Source organism: Harpegnathos saltator, unplaced genomic scaffold (assembly GCF_003227715.2).
Source record: "Harpegnathos saltator strain DR-91 unplaced genomic scaffold, Hsal_v8.6 scaffold59, whole genome shotgun sequence".
In the NCBI taxonomy this organism is placed as follows: domain Eukaryota; kingdom Metazoa; phylum Arthropoda; class Insecta; order Hymenoptera; family Formicidae; genus Harpegnathos; species Harpegnathos saltator.
The window spans coordinates 103,816-126,756 of record NW_020230415.1 but is presented as its reverse complement, the minus strand read 5'-3'; the positions used below and the strand labels follow the sequence as shown (position 1 = coordinate 126,756).

Here is a 22,941-nt window from a genome sequence, read left to right as displayed (position 1 = left end):
AGGTAGGGCCCCGATCGATCCAGGTATTTCGTGGTTCGTTCGCCGGTGTTCATCGGTACTTGGAAATTGCTGAAAAACACCGCACGCGAATTAGTGCGGTTCAATGTACTCGAAATTATCTGAACATAGCTAAGGATAATGATCGACACGCAATAGATGGTCAGTTCATGCGACACAACAGTCAAAAAATACGCTGCCCTTCGGGCTCGTTATTGCGCTCGTCTCGCGCGGAGTTGCTTCTTCCCGAGGAAGAAGATTCCGACAAGCACGGCTAACGCAGTATGAAATACCGCTACACGGATGATCCCTGTATTAGCCGCGTAGCGTGCGCTCGCACCTGAACTCCGCTGCCGCCGGTGGCGACACGGTTGAGCGCCACTGGTGCTTTCTCGTACCTGCGGGTACGACCGTGACGCACACCTGTGCGCCCGTCCCATGCGGCCACGTTGTATACGTGCATACACACATACAGGTACACACACATACGAATACGCGCGCATACGCATACACTGTTGTACGTGGTGCACGGGCATTTCGCAGTCGCGGAAGGCGCATGCGCGCTCACCGTGGCTCCAATCGGATCCGATCGTTTCCTTCGCTTTCGCGTCGCGTCGCGTCGCGTCGCCTCGCGACTCCTCGCCCGTGGCTACGTTCAGTTCGGCCGATCGCTCCCGCACCGTTAGCTCCGATCGCTGTGATTCTCCTTGCGGGTCTCCCGACTATCTGCCGTCCTCTTCTATCCATCTCTCCGGCCGTCGTCGGACAGCCGCGAGTAACGTCGTGTCGCACGTTATTCACAACGTAACGTCGCGTCGCGTCGCGTCGGTCTCCTCTCTTTCCCTGGTGCCAGCACAGGTGTTGGTAGAGTTCAGTGGCTGACAGGGATACATCATCGCCACCGAGGCGATATCACCTATTCTCTTCGTAGTTTCGCCGGAACTTGTATCGCGTCGCTCAGGTGAGTCAATTTTCTGGAATCTCAGTCGGACGCTCCGCGAGAACCAGGAGAGAATTCGTTCTCTTCTTCGGCTCTCCGCGCCACGCAGGGTGTCCCCCCGCTAGCAGGTAGCTATGTTCATGTCGGTGGGATTTCTCCCTACTTGTTTGGCGCCGATGTTTCTTTCCGAGGAGGACGTCCACCCCAACGGATTCGTTGTTCGTGAATCTTCGTATAATCGAGTCATTAATTAATATTCCACTCGAACGAAATCATGCCGTAGGTCTGAGATTGCGGCTGCGTCATCTGTTTGTCTCGAGGCGTCGTTCACGTGCCATAGACCGCTCATTTTCAAACGTTAATTACGTGAACGTGTCTTCGCGAATATTTTCATCGGTGAAAAATCGGCTCTGAAAAAGGGGCGAAAATAAGGAAAAGCCACCCACGTCGGGAATGTGAGACGCTCATTTGAGACGCGGTCGACATGCGAACATTGTTCGCTAATAATGACACAGAGAGGCTTGTTTTAGATAGTAACGTCGTCTTTTGTTTGTCGTCGTCGTCGTCGTCGTCGTTGTCGTCGTGTGAACGTGTGCAAAAGAGTGAACGCGCGCTTTGACGCCGTTTCGCGCTATTACTGTAAATTCTATTGTACAGACTTTCGATCGTCCTCGCGACGACGTTACTTTCTGTAATATACATACAAATGTATCCTACCTTGGAGAGCCGCTAATTTACGACGTGCGTGCAATACGAGCGTGTCCAGTTTGGAAATAGAGCGTGCTCCGCTCGATCTAGTCTAGCGTTTAACCCTTTAACCGCGTTCGCGCGCGTTTTGGAGAGAGGTTGATCGCGAAACGACCTGAAAAGAAAGAAATAAGAAAGATCGAGAGGAAGGAGAGAATACTTTAAGAACAAATTATACCACAAATGATTATTTTATGAAGAGAGAATAAAGAGAAAGAATTCTTTCATTGTGTAGCATCCACTTATTTACCACCTCGCTCGATCAAGTGTGATTGTTGATGTTAAAAAAAAAAGATAATAAAAGACATCAACATTACGCGCTCCCTCAATCGAACGATACACAAGGTAAAATTGCTACAAGAAATATTTCACTCTTGTAAAATAAAATATAGAAAGCAGTTAGAATATTTTACTTGTTATCTCGTTCGATTGAAATGCGGCACTTACTTACGGGCACCAGAAAACCGCAGAGGCTGTTGAAATCCCGAAACATGAACATTCATTTAGGAAATTATCCCTCGTAATGCTGGAAGAAACTACAAGGAGTAACAAGCGACACAACGCGTCGCCTTAATTTTGCAACGAACGCGCGGAAGAGCTCTCGGGCACGATCGACGTGAAAATCGATTCCTCCGAGAATCATGCATCGAAGAAGAGCGGAGAATAACGGTTAGGGGGTTAATCCGCTCGTTAACCGGCGATTTGCGGAAGAGAGAGAGAGAGAGAGAGAGAGACTGGACAAGACGAGATTAGACTGGACGAGACGCGGATGCCGGGTATTTAGGCGCGTGTCGTCTCGAAATGAAGGTTAAATATCGGGATTCTTGCGCCAGCTTTAAATATATCGCGTCCCGCTTCACGTTCCTTGCTGGCCCTTGCTTGTCCGCGCTTTCGAGCTCCCGCTCTAAATAGCGAACTGGAGGCCCTCTCTCTTTCTCTCTCGGCTGTGCGAGAGATTCGAAACGCATCTACGCACATACCGTTCCGAGTGACAAGTGCCTGGAGACCGAAACCGACGCCGGTCCTCTCCCAGTGCCCTCGCTTTGGTAAACAGTCCGAACGAGCGGCTGCTAATAAATGTTAGGGCGCAGAGGAGGCGGGATCGTACGGGCGCGCGCGATTGTAGGTCGATTTCGCCGCCGCCGCCGCTGCCGCCGCCGCCGCCGCCGTATCGTTTGTCAGCTATGCGAAAACGCCAATCGTTAATAATAAGCTCGACCGACTGGTATTATCGATCTCGTGCGAACGTGCGTTAGGAAAAACGTGCCTGCTTATTCTGCCGACTCCGACGAAATAATTAATTGCAGCTTGATTAGGTTTCTTCGCGCGCGTATCCGTGCAAGAAAGCTTGAGCGAATACGAGTTGACTCGCGAGATAGTTCGGGAAAAAGTTCAGAGGAAGTTTGCAGCGAGTTTCTCAGCCTTGTGGTTAACACGTGGAGTACCGCGAGATTGTACCAAGAGCCTGGCCGACGATCAAATTGACCAGAGATGCGGCGAATCGTTGTAATTTGAGATGCGTGTAGATATCTTTTTCCTACGCGCGCGTAAATAATAATCAAATGGAGCGCGCGATTTGCGGTGCTTAATCGACGGTTTGAAACACGCTTAATGTGGGAGTGCATATTACGTGTATACGAGAGATACGACAGCGCGTTATGCATTATATACGGAATCCTTGATCCGATTTCGATTTCTAATCTACCACGAACGCTGCAATGTGGCGGGCGTCGTGTGTAACGCGAGTGTTCTTGCCGGCTGCTCTGTTCGCCCTTTCCTCGCTCCTCGCCGCACTTGCACGCCATGAACGGATCCGAATGATTGCTCGGTGCGGATAATAACGGTAACAATCGGTAACAATCGCACGAGTCCCTCGATCTTTTCCAACTTTGCTCCTCGATATTATCCTCGCTCCTCACTGTCGAGCGTCGAGGTTCTCGCGGTTGCGCCAATACCGTTTCCGATCCGTTCATTTGACGAGCCCTCGCGGCAATTGCAGGTTTAATTTTTCTCGCGGTAGTTTAGTCGGTAATTTTTCAGGAAGAACAGAGATCTTTGCTGCTTCCTGGTTTCGAGTCTCTTAAAAATACATGCAGGCGAGTGTTTTTTTCGACAGAGAGATAGATAGATAGAGAGAGAGAGAGGGGGAAGCAGAGGGTGGAAGAAAGAGAAAGAGAGAGAGAGAGAGAGAGAGAAGCAGAGGGTGGAAGAAAGAGAAAGAGAGAATGAGAGAGCTATCGAGGAAGAGAAACATGCGGCAGTACTCCAGCTAATGGGGCGTGTTGTGATAATATGCTCTTATCGCACTTGGGAAGCTCTTTTGAACTTGGCGGTCGGTTTACACGACATTGAAAGACACGTGTAGAAACGATACTGTTTGAATGAGCAACATCTATCGATAAACTAAATTTGTTCGAGATTTCCACTTTTATGCTTATACCCCGAAGAATAAATTCCCAGATCAACGGAACTTATTTTCAGAAGTTTGACAAGAAAAACTTCGCATCCTCAATTCCAAGTTGATATTCACGATTATTTTGAACAAAGAAAAGTTGAGGCTCTAAAAGTTAGACGAATAATCTGTCACTGGAAGAGAAATCGCCGACTGTGAATCATCTGTCTGATTTGCAAATGTTCTTCATTTCTCTCTCATCGTCATCCCGACCCGACGAAGTTCTTTCTTGAAGCTTTCGCGCCGCTGATTCATCAATAACGGAATCGCGTCAAACGGAAAAAAAAACGCTTTGTTCCCCCGGCTACGCGTCGCGAGACTGAACAAATGCGCAGTGCACCACGATTTTTCGATAAAGTCTGATAAGACTCGTTTCTGTGTTCGTTGTATTTCCGTCAGTCTCGACGATTGATATCCAATCTACATGAAATGCGGCAATTCTGTATACCGTTCACGTTCCTGACCTTTCAGTTTTTCGTATTTTGTTCAACTTCTTCAGTACGATGTTAAATCGGAAGAAAGATATATCTGTCTCTTTCATCTTATTCGCCTATTCTCCGCCAAGTTTGCTGCTCGAATCGATTCGAGCGTGTTTCCCGCTTCGTGAAATCCACCGAACGTTATTCGAAAACACGTCCAACAGTTCGTTCTCACGGAGGAGCGAAAGACAATGATGTTATTATCTCGCGTGAATTCGCCTCGGAAGATTAATCCTCGTTTCAGCAAAATCGTGGAGAAGTTTCAGCGTGTCCACAAAGCGCAAAATGCACGCGTGCGAACAGACGTCCGGAATTGCAACACCTGTTCGCTCTCGGCGATAAAGTTGTCTCTTTGAATTGCCCGTATTTACATGCGCAATCCGCGAAAGTTTGGTGCTCAATGGAGTGAGTCATGTGGGGAGCGCGTGAAAGATAAAAGCGATATTAAATAATCCCCTGGTCGACGTTATAACGACGGGCGCGAGTCTGTTGTAAATAATTCATCAGCGGGACGAGTTCTTACCTTCCTTCGGCGATTCTCGCGGGCTCGACTCCGCTGTACCGTGACTTCCTCGCCGGTTCTCACGCTTTTCTCCTACTCCGCGTCTCTAGAATGCGCTTAATAAGCTGATTGTTGGATATCACGAGATCTCGCCGTCATTCTCCCGCAACCGCGGCGCACAGCTGCATTAGCATGGCGGCGCGGATATCGGTATATCCTGCGAAAAAAAGTGAAAAAATTGGAAAAATGCAACGGGTCGAAAAGGAGGTCAGGTTAGTCTCGCGGAAATTCGCTTAGAACTTTTAGAGGCTATCAGGACAGGTATTAATTATCACCGTTGGCCGCCTTTCGAACGTACGTGTGGGATTCAGTAATATATATACATGTATGTGTGTGTAGACATTTGATAAAATTCGCGGTCGGGAAAGGGTTGAAACGTGATATGTCGCCAGGTTTATTTGGTTCCCTCATGGGGCGCGTTATTACTCTTTTCCCCTTCTATCTCGCTTCTCCAACAGTCTATTTTGATTTTTAAAACTTAAATCTCGAGGACCATTTTGAAAGTGAGGAAAAATATGAACTTTGAGAACTTTGTTTTAGAAACAATTCTGGAAACTCCTTGACGGTGAATCGACCGACGAAAAAACTCGGGACTCGTTTTCTGAAGCATTCAAAGAACGCGCTCGCCGCACCGAGACGTTAAAAGCAAGTCCACGTGGGCATTTATAATCGTTCGTTATTTCAAGAATTACACGGGTAGGGGAAGAAGGGGGCGACGCAGACGAAAATGTACGGTTCTAAAGTTGAGGGGAACAGCGTGAATAGTAAAAAAGAAAAGGGTCGTGCGTACATACAAGTTCACCTCGACCGCGACTTCTAGTCGGAGGACGAGAGAGGAGAAGCTCGCGGGCAACGACTCGACCCTCTCCCTCTCCTCCTCCCCTTCCTTTCTCCCCCCCCCCTCTCTCTCTCTCTCTCTCTCTCGCTGCACCGCTAGCCGGTCTCGAAGCGGACACGCTCCTGGCATATCTCAGGTCTGACTCACCAGCATCTTCTTCTTCCTCTTTTATGGGTATCAGTCCCTTTTCGGGACACGATACCGCTTTCTCCACTTCTCTCACCTTCCTCCGCCGACTCCTTTTCTATTTCAGTTCCTGTGGAAACGTTCGAAAATCGTCAGTCAGAGGCCCGTGTACATATCTCCGTTTCCTCTTAATTATCATCTCGCGATGCGCGCTGTTTCAGTATCGACGAAGGGACGACGGAAGGTGAAGAGCGGTGAATGAGAGCTCCTCCACATCGCGAATCCCGGCTGATGCACGGCCGGCGAGCAAACTGGAACGATAACGAAGGATGGTGAGCTCTCGTACGCCCGGTGTCAACAACGTCACGGCTGCTAATAACGCGGCTAATAACGAGGCCGACGACGTGTCCTCGTCGCCCGATAGCACCGACGTCGGCGTCGGGCTCGGCGAGGACGAGAGTCGTGTGAACGGCGTCCCTGAGAACGGCGGAGACGGCGGTGTACGCGGCGGCGGTAGCAACGGTGACGGTGACGGTGACGGTGACAGTGGTGGCAGCGGCGGCGACGGCAGTGCCAACGTCGGATGGAGTCAGAGCGGCCCGCCGTCGCTCTCGATGTCGGTCGACCTGCACAACCTCGTGACGAGCACGAATCATCAAGACTCCGGCCGATACTCGGTGAGTCCGGATCACGCCGGCGGCGCGACGCCCGCCGCAGCAGTTGTCAAGATCGGCTGCTACGACGAGGAGGAGAGCTACGAAGGCTTCGGTTCCGTCGAGGGCGACGCCGACGACGGCCCGGATTCACCGGGTGGTAGCAGTTCCGCACCATCGCCCACTGGCACCAGTTCCCGCAGGTGAGGAGTATTCGATCGCGATTAATTCGCGGATTTACACGTGTTTCGCTTGCGTCTCACGAATGTCGAAAATTTCCGATATAAGTCGGCAATGTCGCATCAATTTGAGTTTATAATTTATGATTTATAATTTAACTTAAAAATTTGTGATGGATATGTATCAAAGATTTATCTTTCTTCGAAGAAGAATACTTAAACATGCCGAAAGAATCGATCATTTTTCAACGTGAGACTGAATTTTCCCTACTAACGAGATAGATACGAGATCCATTATTTATTATGATGAATATGTAGATTTGCCTGGGTACTGTATAATATTCCACTTACTGAGAATCAATGTAGACCAATATGAATCGCATAAGGGGATGTAAGATGTTAGCAAATAATTATTCGCTAAAATAATGCTCAATAATTGAACATCTGAGAGTCCTAATACGCAATAATATTTCATGTACGAAAAATTAATTGAATTTCCCTGACATTGAGATGGGAATGTGATCTATTATTAATGACGAATATGTAAATCTGGCTGTACCGTACAGTATTTTATGGATGAAAGATTCGTAGAGAAGAACGACGGAAACAACTCGACCCGATAACCGACTATTATTCCGCTCTTCATTGTGATCTCTTTACGCATCGTGAGCTGCGCTTCGGTTTGAATGATTCTTTCGAATGTAGTCGCTTCGATCGTACGTAATTCGACGTTCGCAAAAATTACGGACGCGCGATCGCAAACGTAACTTATATATTATTTATCCTTGCCCCCTGCTATCGATCGATATGGAAACGAGATACGAGAGTACCAGGAATTCGGAATCGCTTTGGCAGCTCTAATTTAGGCACTAAGAAGAGCAAAGCGAGCTAGGCCTTTTATTATAGCTCCCAAGGCAATTGTTTCCTGCCGTTACTCGCTCAATATGTAATATTAGGCGGAAGGTAGCGGATGATTTTTTGATGCGAAACTGAACACAACGGCGCACGTTAAAATCCAGCATACTCAATTCGAAACATGTCCGTTTGATTGATATTACGTTGTACAACCATTATGTAAGAGTGTAACGCATGTCGCATACAATGTCTATCAGTTTGGAATAATACCGACTGACTTGCTATCCGTATGCGCGAGTCACACGTGTTGCGTAATGATGGAAATGTATTTTTACAAGAGGCTTGCGGTACTCGCGATGCGCTGAAGGACTCGGTAGGAAGTGACGTGATTTCCTATTAGCGCCGTTGCACTTTTTTATAAGGAAAATTCTCTTGCGCGCGCCTCAAATTCAGTTTAAGGCGCTAAGCTAAACGCACGGTGTATCTGGCATCTATCGTTCTAGTCTGCCAGACGAAAATCTTTTTCTTTAGTTTTCCAATGCTAGACGAGATGTAAATTTTCGAATTTTACTAAAATTCTACGATACGAAAAAGATATGAAAAAGCACACGCTAGAGAAAGAAATTATTAACTGCACTGGCAACACATGCATAAAATTGGCACAATTATATACAAAGATTATTCCGCGATTCCTGAGACGTTCTCCGTCTCTCGGGACATTTTATGGATTACGTGACCGCAGTCCCGAGATTCGGCAGTAAAATATACAAATTGGTTTCATCGCTGCCAGTCACCGTGCGTGACGCGTAGCTCTTGGAGTCGCGAAACCAGTCGCTCGTGTCCGCTCCGGCAAATTCTGCCGACGCGGAGAGCGAGCCGTGCGAACTCACTTCGCCGTTACATTCGTATTTTTTGACTTTGCAGAAATCCGAGGAGCCCAAACTCCACCGTCGGGAGACATTCTTGGCTTCGTAGCTCATTGCGGAGAACGCCACCTTGGTAAGAGAAAAAATACATATAAACAAAAGAGAAAGAGAAAAGAGCAAATAACGCGAGTATACACGCACACGTACGCTCGTGCATGTAACTTCCTGTCCGACGGAATTTCCGTCGGCGCTGAAAAAGCGCGCGGCCCAACAATAAATGCGGCATCGCGGTCGCGACTTCGTGGCGTGCGAAGAAAAGGGTCCCGTGAGAAAGCGACGGCTCGCACGTACGTTGTATAACGACATCGCGCGTCCGCGGCGCGTCGTACGTTTATAGACGCGCGCGAGAGACACGGCGGCAAGGCGGCCGCGAAATTTCGCCGAGAAGAGAGACGCGTCCGCAATCTCGCCGACCGCATCTATCCGCGGTATATAGAATGACGGAAGCGAGTTCGCGCGGAACGTCGTTACCGAAACAATCGCTTCCTGCTCTCTCGGGTTCCTGGGGCTTGTTAGCGACAGTCGAAATATTAGGCCGAGACGGAGGGAACTCTTGCGTTACCGGCGCTCTCCCGGTAGTCGTCGCGAAAACTCCCGGTTATTCGAACGCTCATTATATATCCTAGCACACGATGAGTATTACAATTTATGATATAAAAAGAAAAAAAAAGAATGGTTTAATTAACGTGAAAGTGAAGGAACTACACGCATTTTTTTTTTTTTGTGTGGCGGAAACGGAATTTCTGGTTCTTATGAAACAGATTCGGTCCTAGGAACCGGAATTTCTGCTCTCCTCAAATACAAACATGCCCGATTCGTCCGTTGTCGTCACGTGTTAACGTCGACGCGATTCGAACGCGCTAGAAACGTCAAAAGCTATCAAATGTAAATGCATCAAGCTTTCTCGACCAGCACAGCGCTCATTTAAACGCCGAGCGTCGATTACTCGCTTCTTCCGATACACTCTGCGTACTTCATACATGTTACCGTACATATATACCGTACTTATATAGTACGGTACTTTGAGTCATAAGTAACTCCGCTCGCATGTACTCGGCCTGATTCGTCGGATTCGATCAATAATACGGCGTAAGAGAGTGTTCGATCGCTATTTAACGAGCGCAACTGTCGTCTACGCTAAGCGACGCTTGCGGTTCACTGCCGTCGAGAGAAAAAATTGAGAGCTCCTTGCGGTACCGCGCGTATACGCATATACGTACGTACATGGAAAAAAAGTCTCAGTTGATGCAACGGAACGGAGCTCCGTCGAAAACTCGGTGACGGGAGACGATATCTCAGTTATCACTTCGGTTGCGTTAAAAGACGCTTGATATGACCGAGAGTGCTTTGTTGAGAGATTTGTTGAATAGAAATCTCCCTCCTGATTCCTTCCTACAACCGGTTTTCTCGTCCGGTCTCCGGAAAATCAGGTACACGGAACCAGAATTTTTTTTCCGTGTATGAAAAAAAATACATATTTTCGCGCGCCATGTTAATCGTCATTGCTCAGCGCTGCCGTCGTATATAGAAGCGGTGATATTTGGCTTACGGTCGCAGCGCTGCATTTGGCAATAACATTTGGCGGCAGTGCGCGCGATGACCGCTAGGACTCGCTCGAAAAATAGACGCAGATATAGATAAGAATTTAGAGATACAGTTCTTCGTATAGACAATTATTTCGCAATGAAATTCAAAACTGCGCACAAACGCTGAGGAAATATATTTTCGTTGCTTGCAGCTCGGGAAGGAAGAGGCTGAGCTCGAACGCGTTAGCGAGGTAAGAGCAGGCGAGCTGCGACGTGCCGTTAAGGCCTACGCCGTGACTTTTCTTTCTTCTTGAAAGATTCTCGACGCGCGTCCGACCACACCGGTGCCGCACGCTTCCCCGTGCGTGTCTCGGAAATCGTTTCGCGTTTGATTACTCCCTGCTCGTGATTTAATTGATGCGCACACGCGAGAGGAAGAGGGTAATCCCCGCGCGAAAGAAAAGAGTCTCGCTCGCCGACCGTAGGAGAGATGATGCCTCTGCACCGCGACGATAATAATAATTATTCCCCCGGAGTCGCTCCTTTCACGGAATGTGAATCGACGGACTTTCTAACGCGTGGGCGTGCTTCTTGCGTTACTCGTGTTCTCTCTACCCGACGATACGCTCCTCGATATTCATATTTCCTTCGGCACGCTACCGTCGTCACCCGAGACGTGTCTTATCCGTTTGTGCCAAAGCGGGAAGCAATCGACACCTACGTGTGCGGCGCTCGAAAATAAAAAATAAATAAGAAGAACGTATTGTTCGTCGCGAAGAGCAGACCCATTGTTGTCGCTAATCAGCTTTCCATACGAGAATTGAGTATTCTTGCAAAGATATAAAGATAAAAGATAAAGATATAAGATCTACATTTTTATTAAATCTGTGTTTCTTATCGAGAAAAGTTATATGAAACTCGTCGACTTTTCATTTCTCCAGCTCTGAATTATTTAAATTTTTATCACGTTTCGTTTTTTGAGCACTTCTGAAAGTTGACGAATATTTCAAGTCGTGAGACTTGCTTTTACAATAACGACGCGTTTTCCTTCTCGCGTTTGTCATCGGCTGCTTGAGATTACCTTTTACGAGCGACTCACACCCATATTCATAGTCAGGCCTTATATTTAAGGCTTCCTTAAGTTTATCTTCAGATGGTCTGTAGCCAATAAAATAATCCGTGCAGCATCTAAAGATGGATATAAGAAGGCCTCAAATATAAGGCTTGACTATGAATACAGGTATCAGTTCTCAAGTCTGTCATGCCTTCGCGGAATTCTAAAGAAGTCCTTCGACGACTTTTGCAGCCAGCTCTATCGCAGTGGCAGCTTCAACAGCTCAGGGATGGGCTCAAACTACGATGCTGCGGACGACGTGTACAGTGACGTATCCTTGGAGGACGTGATGGATCTCAGCCACAAAGTGAGTTACAAATCGCGCCTTTCGCGGCGCACACTACACTCATAACAACCGCCTCTCTAACCGAGGGTATCGATCGTGCGAGAAGCAATCTCTCTGCGCTTTTTCTCAGCCGTTCCATTTTGCAAAAGAAAAATCGACGTTAAAGAAATGCGCGCAGAGAGGATTTGCGTGTCGCGTGAATGTAGCCGACAACGAATAATCGACGCGAAAATTTGCTCGTCACTTCTCGAGCGAAATCGACGATGTAATCTGTAACCCCGTTCCGGCAGCCTCGAGCCGGGATTCGCGGATCGAAATTACCGTCTCCGTCGCATACACAACGATGCGAGTCGACGTCCTGGCAAATCTTTAAGAGGACCGTCGTCCTGAGCGTCGCTAATGTGCGCGTCGCGCTCTCGACAACCGTACAACGCCGGCGCGCCGCGTGCGTATCATGAAAGGAACCCTCAACATGGCCCTTATCAGCCGTTCTACCCGGCCGGTTATCCACGTTGGCCACCGTATGACCCCTATGCCGCGTATCACTGCCAACCGGGCGCGTTTTACCCGTCCGCGGCGCCGTATTGCGACCATCACGAAATCGCGAAGGAGGACGTCGCCGCGAGCTGGTGGTTTTGGTTCACCATCCTGCTCTTTGTCCTCCTCGTAGCCGGGACCTGGATCGGCGCAAAGTGCTACCGTAGACTGTCCAACGAGACTCGACGTAAAATCGCTGCTTGGCTGCCTAGATCCCCGCTGCAGGTAATCGCGCCCGTCGATCCCACGTCCGCGCCTTCATGGTCTCCTGGGACACTTATTCGACTGGACAAAGAGAATGAGAATGAGAGAGAGAGAGAGAGAGAGAGAGAGAGAGAGAGAGAGAGAGAGAGAGAGAGAAAGAGAGAGAGAGAGGGAGAAACGCTGTCGGATAATTAACCTTGGATTATATCCCAGTCGTTTAGATAGTCCACCGCTGTACCTTTAGTTGAAGCTTCGCTTGGCTTGAGTTCCAGAATAGACGTTAATTAACCGAGGTAAACGAATAAGAAATAATTAGATGAACGGGATAATAACGAGTCTTGGTAAATGCCGCAACGGCAATTACCGAGAAGTGATTGATCTCAACGAGCGATAAGTTATATAATAATCGATGGAGACAACAGACAACTGTGAGACTAGATTTTGTCGGCTGATCGGATACAATCTCCGTCCGACGATATTAATTGGAGCTGAGTCATGCGTGTTCTTCTCATTCATGGGAGTAATCCAGGGTTAAGTAATTTGCGCAGCGGGTCTGGGAAAAAGACCTGCCGCGCGCGCGTAATCGTTGCATTTCGAGAAAACGCACATGAAGAACGGAGCGTGGATGGCCTTCCTGCGGAACGCAGCCCTAAAAGGCGAATCTCATTGCTCGTTTGAGTGAACCGTTCCGTTCCGCAGAGAAGGAGACGGGCAGAGACAGAGACAGAGACAGAGAGATAATGCAACTTTGCATTTCTTTTTGCCCACTTATGCACAGGGCTATAATCGCAGGGACAGAGTCCCCTAGAGCGGTCGCGATTCCCTCGGGAAAACTGCCCTGACTCCGTCTCGTCCTTTCTCGGCTCGCGCAGACAGCCACAACGAGGACGAACATGAAAGACACAACGCAGAATTGCCATCCTGCGGAATTCCTCGGACGCGTGCTCGCGAGCAACATCGACGTGTCAGGCGAGCGACGGAAGAGCGAAGATTATGGGCTTTCGCGCGATGGCAGCGACGAGCTGCCTCCTTCCACTTCTTCTTCGTTAGCAGATACGATGACGGAGACATTCATCAATACCGTCTACAAGGATGACGACGATGGCGATGGCGATGGCGATAGCAACGACGACGACGACGACGACGACGATAACAAGAACGACACGACGAGAAGAGATCTCGAGTATCGGCCGGCGACGAAGCTCGATATCGCTATAGGAACTTTTGTCTCGAAATACAATTACCAGGACCAGGAATAGCAGTCGGAACGACTCACGAAAGTTAGTTGCGACCGGGAGGATGAAACTTTACAACCGAGGACATTGTAAAGACAATCTAGGCGAAATACAATTATACACGGACGTTAATTGCCGACGAGAGCGAGTACGAGTAGTCTCCCACAATGAAGACTTTTAAAGGACGCATTTGATGTTTAACGAATTCGTTTTCGCGTCGCATGGGAAAAATTGCTGAGCCGATGTAACTTTGACGAGATGAATAAAGATATTAAATTCATATATTAAAGCAACGAGGAAAATATATACATAATATTAAGTCACATTGCACCATTATATCAAAGTATTAACACTAGAATTATCAAAGCGGTAAAAATGATGAGTTTGTAATCAAGATGTGTTTCTTCCCGATGGATATCGCGTCGTAACTTGACTTGTAACTCAGCATGACGTCGTAACTCAGCTTTGTGCCGACGTTTCGCAAACATTGTAACTTGCATCATTAGGGCTAGGAGCTCCGATAGATGGGAATACATCCTGATTGTATCAATGGCCCGTCTAAAAACTAGTATGACGAATTTGTAATTTCTCATAAAAATTATTCTCACAAATTATAATGATTGCATTTTATATGTTTAGATGACGTTGAGTAAAACTGAACAGAATGAATAAACATTTTTTTCTCTGTATATATTTTTTCTCAAAGCTGTCATTTTGATCGCTCTGATAGGAAGATTTAGTTCGCTGATCGTCGGTAGTTTCAGTGTTAAATGATCAAGATAATCATATAAAAAGAGACTGAGGCTAAAAGAGTGAGATTAGAAGATAAAGGAAAAATGTACGATGTCTTTTTAGGACATCGCAGTATTCTCAGAGATAAAACAGAAGGCTCTGCTAACGCGTCGCGTTTGTGCGCATTATCGCGAATAAACGTGACAGATCTCGTTTTGTCATATGTCATGGTGTCATGGATCTCATCGAAGTTACATCGGCTTATCCCCGATATGTGCCCGTCGCCCGCTATTTTTGGCACACGCCACATACAGAAACCCTTTTCTTTCTCCTCACCCCGATGACAATTTCGATAATCTCGCACGAACCGAAGAAGAACAAACGCCTGTCTCTCATGTCGAACGTGTCTGCGCATAACGACATGGCGACGCCGCGATGGCTCGTCAATTAAATTGACAAGTTTGCACGTGCCTATGTAGAAGACGGAGAAAAAATTCGTAGTCAAAGAGACACGAGTCTGTCCTCGTACATATTCGCGCGGGAGAAACGACGGGCAGCCCGATGGGTACGATTTTGTCGGCGAGCCTGGCGAGATTCCAGCGCGTGGAAGCATGAATCGCCGTGACGACGATCGACCGAGACGAAATTCGCGAGTGACAAGTCGCGCGATTTCGCAAGCGAGAACTCATCGCTTGGTACGACGCGCGGTCTCACGCGCGGAAGAAAACAAGTCGCATGGCCTGTCCGATGCAATCCGCCGGTTTCGTCGGATGGCCGGGGTGGTCCTTCGTGAGTTTCCTGTTGGTCGCTGGATGGGTTGCATACTTGGTACACGAAATGTACGTGAAAGCAACAGCCGCATCTCCGACGTGATCTTCAACAATGACGACGGCGGCGGCGGTGGCGGCTCGGTAATGTAACGCGCGATGAACGAACGCGGGACGTTGATTTCCACCGACCGACGAAAGTGCTCGAGACGCGCGCGATTTCGCAACGCGAGCGTCTCCGGTTACACGATGTAGTTTGACGTCTGAGGGAGTAAATAATATGGAGCCAAATCGGGATCCGCGCGATCGGGAGAACTCGCCGGGCGCTTCGCGAGTCTCTGCGATACACTCGGCATCGTTGACATCCGATCAGTTACAGTTATAATTTTGTTTCGTTTATGTATTTACTGCGAGAAAAACAATGGAGAAAAGATGTCAATCTTAAAACATGTTCATTGAACATTAGATGAGGATTCCATTAAAGAACGTTCTTCTTGAAACGCGAGAGAAGTACCCGTGTCCTGTGTGAAACATTTTGTAATTCTTCCTTCTCCAAATTGTCCTTCCAGTAAATACATAAACGAAACACGCAGCGATTATAAGAGAGACCAGCTTGACCTGGCTTCCTTACAATCGCAGCAAATGAAATACATCGCGGGGTTTAACGATCTTAGAGCAGGAATGTCACTTGGGGAGACTAGGGTAATCGAGCGTGACGTGTTCAGTGGGGTGGAAATTAGATTTCGCAGTGTGATCTCCGGTGATGACGATGACGCACGAGGAGGAGGAGGAGGAGGAGGAGGAGGAAGAGGAGGAGGAGGAAGGAGGAGGAGGAGGAGGAGGAGGAGGAGGAGGAGGAGGAGGAGGAGGAGGAGGAGGAGGAGGAGGAGGAGGAGGAGGAGGAGGAGGAGGAGGAGGAAGAGGAGGAGGAGGAGGAGGAAACGACGACGACGATTAACAATGGGCCTCGAGATAATAATTAACGCGTAACGTGCATGTGCGCGCATCGTGCTTCTTATGTAAATGTGCGCGATGTCCAAGATAAACTGAACGCACACGACTCGCTCGGTACTTCGACGTTGGAACGTACGTTTCGCGATCGCTGACACACTTGCGGTGATGTAACGAGCGACGGCGGCAGACATTATCGTCTCGTACGGTTCGCGTTAGTCTGGAAAGCGTTTTATTATCGATTGCGGCAGTGAGCCACCGACGCGAAACGTCGCTCCGTCGTCTTGGAGTTCAACGAGAATCGAATTTGCGCCGTGTCCGCAATAACATATCAGGAGCGTATGTCGTTTATCGGCGCCAGCGCTTATCGAGAGCTGTTGATATTCGCCTGGTATCGTGCGCTTCGCAAATGTGCGACTCCCATCGACGACCGCATCTCATTTTCTCCGACCTGATACAGTGCACACACGTTGACTGCCACGGGGCAGTCACCAGTGACCTACGCTATGACCTCGTCTCGTTTCATTGATCTACACACATAGTGTCGATCTAATGTCAACAAATGAATTGTATAGTCAATAAGGAGTCAACGAGACGAGCTGGGCTAATTACCGTATCTTTGGTGACTCAGACCTGAATCGAGTCGACTGAAATTTGAGAAACGCTGAAACGATCAATGGAAATCAGCGTGGCGGTCAACGTGTTAGCCCATGAGAGGATCGCTCCGACCTGCGGATTAGCTTGATTAAAAGAAAGAAAGCGAAAATCGCGACTCTCGAAGAAGAGAAAAGAAACTTGGCGTCTGCTTCGAACGAGACGCAACACCGACGAGTTCCGCTTCTCGAGTTTGCGGCCAGATGCGGACACGAACTTGGCGCACTCGCCGTTCCCAGAGTAACACGCTCGAGCAAGTGTTACCCGTCGATATTCATATCGCGGTGAAGGAAGACCCGCACCGCCCGCCGCGCGTCACCGACGTTTTCCTCACTCGGAAATGTCGCGGTCGAGGAGAGGAAGGTGGTCAGGGCGCGTTAGAGCGCGTTCGATGTAACACTCGACTCGGCTCGGCGCGGAGTTAGTCGGAACACGGTATGGGGCGCACAAATAGCTCGGCGGCGACTACTCCCCAGACTCCCGGCCCGCGGTGGGCGATCGGATCGGGAGAGAGACGAACGTACACACGTACGTACGTACGAAGGAACGAACGAACGAACGAACGGACGGACGAACGAACGGACGGACGAACGAACGGACGGGACGAGCACAGACCTGGGACGGAATATATTCCTGGCGCGTCGAGTCGCGTAGAAGACGCGGCGGAGGAAGTGTGCGTGTCCCTCGCGCGTGAAGGAAGCCGGGCGGCCCCGAGGCGCCTTTTCGATGCGTATTATCGCGGCGCGGCCGTACGTCGCGACGGAGGCGGCGACGGCGACGGCGACGGCGACGGCAACGTTGAGGACGGCGGTGACAGTGACGACAACGTCGACGACGAAGACGAAGGAATCAACGGAGTTCACGCGGGGATGACAAGTGCGCTCGTAATATGGGCGATGACGTGACGCGATAGACACGACGACAACGACGACGATCCGGGAAGCAACGAGAGCGACAAGCGCGCGCGATATGGAGCTCAACTTTTTCGAGGAGACGACGGACTCGAGTGATCGCACGTCTTCCGGGGAGGGGCCGTCGTCCGGACCCGGCGCCGGCCTCGAGTACGATCTATGGGAGGGCCAGTTCCAATTTGTGGGACATCAGTCGTCGCCACCGCCAGCGCAGCGGTGCGATCGACCGTCTACTCGTCGCCGCGGGTCCCGGCTCACCGAGCAAGTAAGAGGACGAAGAGCGCGATCTGCAGAAAATGCATCGCGGTGGCGTGTTGGGATTTTGCGTTTTGATGTCCACTCGCGTTAGCTCGAGTTCTCTCTGTCTCTCTTTGCCTCTCTCTCTCTCTCTCTCTCTCTCTCTCTCTCTCTCTCTCTCTCTCTCTCTCTCTCTCTCTCTCTCTCTCTCTCTCTCTCTCTCTCTCTTTCTCTCTCTCTCGGTCTGTCTTTCTCTTTCCAAAGGTGAGAATTAAAAATAAATATAAACCTCGCTCACGGCACGGTCGTTGTGCGCGAGCGAATGTAGGGGTCATTTTTGCGCATTGATAGCGATGGAATCCTCGCGAGAGTATGAGAGCGAAATGATGTAAACACTCTCAGAAATATGTTACTTTACGCTACGTAGACGTTGTAGAGCAATATAAATTATATTCTTTCGACAGAGAAGCTCGATACGTGCTAATTTCTTTTCGACCAAAAAAAAATTGAGCCTCGTCGACATTGCTGAGTAATACGTGGTTTTTTCCGTGGGGGCTGCGTTAATATAGAGTATGCGTCATCTTCGCCAAGAAGCATCGGCTGACCAAAACAACATATTTCGCACGTTGCGCTGCGTCTGTTAGAGCGGATGCGCTTTAAATCATAGGAATGACACGCTCAACGATATGTTCTTTCGTTGAATGAATTATCACGAACAAAACTGTCGCACAGTTCCTCTGATGCATAAGATGATAAAACCACATTTCGGAGAGTATTTGTTTTCGTCGCGAAGAATTCCTACGCGAACTAATCGCATTAGATATTTCATGCTACGTCGAGCGACGTGTACGTGGCTTATTCTAATTATTGGACAACATCATATATTGGGAATAACCGAGTCGAGTCAGGTCGAGTCGGGCGATATTGTATCTGTCCGGTTATCCAAGAGCGATATCTCACAACTTGCCGTCGTCTTTATCGCAAACATTTCTCGATAATTCAAGGTGTCAGCTCTCAAGATAACCGCCATGCGGCGGCAAATTGAAAAGATGCAATATATACGCTCCCCTCGGATTTACCGTTGTACAGAATGAAAAGCCGTAAAATTATCGCAGCGAGCTTCTATCCAATCGTACTCGTACAAGAGTCTCGCTATATTACTTGAAATTAAAGCGCTTGACCGTAACAAAAAAGGCAAAATTACTCATACGATTCATCATCCGGAACACAATCTCGCTTCGATCGCCGCATTAATAGCGTGACGTTACACGTTGTTGAATCACAAATTCATCATTCATCAGTGATTATGCTGAAACTTTGTTCGGACAATTTTGCGGTTTCTGTCGCGCGAGACTCCGCAAAAAGCGATTGTTTTTCGGAACTATCACTCTTCGCAAAAGCGCATTCGACTACGCGCGCTACCGCATAGAATATTCATATATTATGTTATCTGTGAGAAGGCCGCGGACACACATATAATATCCTGTTCATTCCCATTGATAGTCGCGGCAGCGTGGGCGCGCGCAACTGCTACTCCTAAACGACGTTTCCTTCAATACACTTTCTCCGCGCAATTCCGCGCCCACGTAGCACGCTGTTCGCGCGTTTACACAGCGCTGTGATCGACGTGGGATTTATTTACATCCATGATCAGCGGTCTCATGGCATACCGATACCCCGCGGAGTCTTTAAACTTTTCCTCTATGGCGAAATGCCGCATTGGATAACATGTTTGTTTCTTCTGTTATAAAAGTATACGTATTTTGTAAGATACCTTCTGGGAAACCTTCTGGGTGAGAATTATGCAGAAGCAAGAATCGATAACGTACCTGATAAGGCAGCAACGATTTCAGTTTTATATATCGACGCGAGATTGTTAAATATAATTTGCGGAGTCGCGTAAGAACGTAGGAGACTCCGCTCTTGGGAGAGGAACGCGAGTTTCGAAGTGTAATGCGATCGAGATTACGCTCACTTGTGTGTTCCACGAGATGTTGAACTCTCTTCTTTGTGTGCCGCAGGTTCAAATGATTCAAGAGCAGATGCATGCCTTGGTGGACACTAAGTCGGTCGGCGAGGAGAGGTACGCTCGAGCGAAGCAGGAGAATGCGACGTTGCAGGCGCGCATACTGATGCTCGAGGAAGCGGCCAAAGATGCGGAAACGAGAGCTGAGGAGAGGCTTCAAGTAGGTGTTTCATCCGTTAAAACATCCTGCAAAAGGTCAAGTTGAATTAGTCGCGAGTAAACGCGGGATAAATCGTGAGAATTTTCTTTTCATCGCGTTGCCTCGGAGTACAGAATCGTGTCTAAAAAGAAATCTACGAATCGCAAACTCGTTTTATAATTTGTGCTCCGACATACATACACACACACACACACATGGAGAGCCTGGAGACAGTGAAAAGCTCTGCAACAAGACTAATTGCGGCTTGGAAAAAAATTCCACGCAGACGGGGTTTCCGTTTCGAGTTACGGATTATGCGTCGGCATTATACGAGTTACGGAGTTGTGCGTTGGCAGCTTTTACCTCGACTGAGAGGATACTCTTTGAGTACTTTCCTCTCAAACTCTTTCGTCTTTCGCAGGCTGAGCAACGGAGGCATCGCGAATGGGCGTGCCGTTTGGAACGCGAACGTCAGTTACAACTGGAGAACTACGCGATCAAGCTGCAAGCGGTGGAGCTGGACAGCTCCAGCTTGCGGGATGAGATCGCGCGAGTCCGCGAGCAGCTGGAGAGAGCGCGGGCAGATAAGACGCGACTCGAGAACGATCTTCAAGAGGCCAGGAGGGAAGCGGACGCTGCGCGCGAAAGTGAACGCCACGCGGTGAGCCGAGCGAACGAGGCTCATCATCTGCTCGAAGCCATGAGAGAGGAACTTTCGTTGCACGTCGAGGATCAGCAGAGGCTCGAGGAATTGGTGCAGCAGGTGGCGCAGCTTCAAGCTCGCAATAAGAGTACGTTCACCGTTATCGCTGCGTGCACTTGAACCGGATAACGCGAGTCTCTCCTTCGACTTCTAATAGCTTTCGGGTGTTCTCGTTATAAGGAAGAAATGAGGTTGCGTTAATGAGAACAAAATGAACTGAGTGCAATTGATGATAAATAAATGGAGATACAAGTGAATTGAAAAAGAAAAATATTTACGATAAAATTAACATAAATTTGGGACTCTTGAGAATAAAAAACAAAAAAAAAAGAGAAAAATTGGAAAAGTGCGATAAAGTTAAAGCAAATTTCCAGTCCGTAATCGCATAAAAATAATATTTAATATTACCTGTAGTAATAAATCATGTAATTTAACATACACACAATAGAGGCGAGCTATTATGTTCTTGATGGTTGTTCATGTTGTAACATCCTGCTCGTTGATTTGCAGATTTGGAAGAATCTCGGGACGAACTGCAAGCCGCGGCCGCGTTGCAGGCAGGTCGTGAACTCTTAATGTTGAATCCTTGCAACAGTAACGCTGAGAAGGGGCCTAGTCTCGCCGTGGAGCTGTTAGCCGGCATGAATCCAGATCAGGTATATTTCATTCTTGCTATTATGTCAATTAGACCGATTCGAAAGTCCGGTTTCCTGCAACCCCGTTTATTGATTAGTGGTGAATAGAGTACAATGAGTCACCTACTAATTCATTGCACTACCGGCACTGTCGCCCAACAACGACTGCTGATGGATAAACAAATAATCACTTCATTAAGCCGGCTCTCTCATCGTTTTACAGATAGACGGACAAAGATTCGGGGAATTCGGCGAACCGTACACGATGGCTGAGGTATGTGTGACAAGTTGAATCAAATTGAATCAAATTGAATCGTCACAACTAATAAGTTGATCCGAAATCATACCGATGACCACTGTGTTCTCTGAGCAACTCTGTGAATCATTGCCATGTTACAGGTGAAGCAGGCATTGAAGGAGCAACAAGAAGTGAACACACAGTTGAGAACATACATCGACGGGATCCTGTTGAACATTGTGGAGAATTATCCCCAATTGTTAGAGGTGAAACAAACACACTGAAACATAGTGCATATAGAGTCTAATATCCTCGAGGCGGTCGTACGTTAACTCTCTTCATCAGGCCGACAGAAGAGCTGCCGAAAAAGCTGCTTAGTGAACACTCTCGGCCAATATACAATTGTATTTTATATAACAAAGTTTTTTAACGCAAAATTCTCTCAGTGCGGAAGAGAGTGCATTGAATCCGCCCGCGAGGTGGGGAGTGAATTTTAACCGGAAGCCATTTGCTGCTTGATGAAATGACAATTTGACTCTTGGGCGGTGCGAGAGAGCCCGGGGGACGTCGAGAGGACGTCTAATGAACTCGGTCGTCCTCTAGACTTCTTTCCTGCTGACGTCCCGTGTATTCTCGCGTCGATCAGGATCGAAATGTGTACTCGTTTTAAAATCCGCCCGAGGTCGTTGAGCCTCGGATGGATTGTTTAGAAAAGTGATGCTACTGCAGTCATGTGTAACACGGTTACAAGAGGAAGAGGGGGAGGAAGATTTCCAACCCGTTCGGTTTCGTTCCGTAAGACGAGCTTTGCGCTCCTTTACGTATGTAGATACATACAAACACACATAGTTCGCTCCAACCGATTCGTGCCGACTCAACCACTGCCGCAATCGTTAGTTTTACAGCGAGTTAACGTGTATTTGTCGTTACCAGGACGGTGAGAGCGAATCTCGATTACGTTACGTTTTCTCTCGATTGTTATCGCCGTCGAATAGCTTGTACGAGAGTTACCTAAGTGAATACGACATGCGATATGTGACAACGGGGTTTACATGACTGTGCTATGTGTCACGAGAGCTGTGATGCGTTAGAGTACCTTTTAAATTAAAAAATTTAGCGTCGCAATATATACACATACATACGAGATATACGACATACACACACACACATGAAACCTAACCAAGACATATACCTATAATTATATAGGTGGAAATCGTGTACTCTAGATCTTTATACCGAAAGTTAGTAAAATTCTAATTAAATGGTTATATTTTGATACTTGTTGTTCTCTT

At 48.2% G+C, this 22,941-nt stretch overlaps 1 protein-coding gene across 2 annotated transcripts; it reads left to right on the top strand.

The window, feature by feature from the left end:
* Window positions 1-61: 61 nt before the first annotated feature.
* On the top strand, window positions 62-22,917 carry nuf (rab11 family-interacting protein nuf). Of its 2 annotated transcripts, XM_011142243.3 has the most exons (10): window positions 62-958; window positions 6,363-6,997; window positions 8,753-8,827; window positions 10,493-10,531; window positions 11,587-11,701; window positions 19,930-20,094; window positions 20,495-20,864; window positions 21,287-21,432; window positions 21,635-21,685; window positions 21,811-22,917. In XM_011142243.3, exons 2-10 carry the CDS (start codon window positions 6,471-6,473, stop codon window positions 21,931-21,933), a joined length of 1,611 nt encoding a protein of 536 aa, XP_011140545.1. In that variant the 5' UTR covers window positions 62-958; window positions 6,363-6,470; the 3' UTR covers window positions 21,934-22,917. The 2 variants fall into 2 exon arrangements, with proteins under 2 accessions (XP_011140545.1, XP_011140546.1); XM_011142244.3 differs by lacking the exon at window positions 10,493-10,531 and having other exon boundaries at window positions 63-958.
* The last annotated feature ends 24 nt before the right edge of the window (window positions 22,918-22,941 follow it).

What these genes read in the sequence shown, in the direction of transcription:
- nuf (XM_011142243.3), top strand. Translation starts at nt 6,471, where the DNA reads ATGGTGAGCTCTCGTACGCCCGGTGTCAACAACGTCACGGCTGCTAAT. An exon ending in TGATGGATCTCAGCCACAAA is followed by an intron (nt 11,702 to 19,929) that starts GTGAGTTACAAA and finishes TGTGTGCCGCAG; the next exon opens with GTTCAAATGATTCAAGAGCA. An exon ending in GAGCTGAGGAGAGGCTTCAA is followed by an intron (nt 20,095 to 20,494) that starts GTAGGTGTTTCA and finishes CGTCTTTCGCAG; the next exon opens with GCTGAGCAACGGAGGCATCG.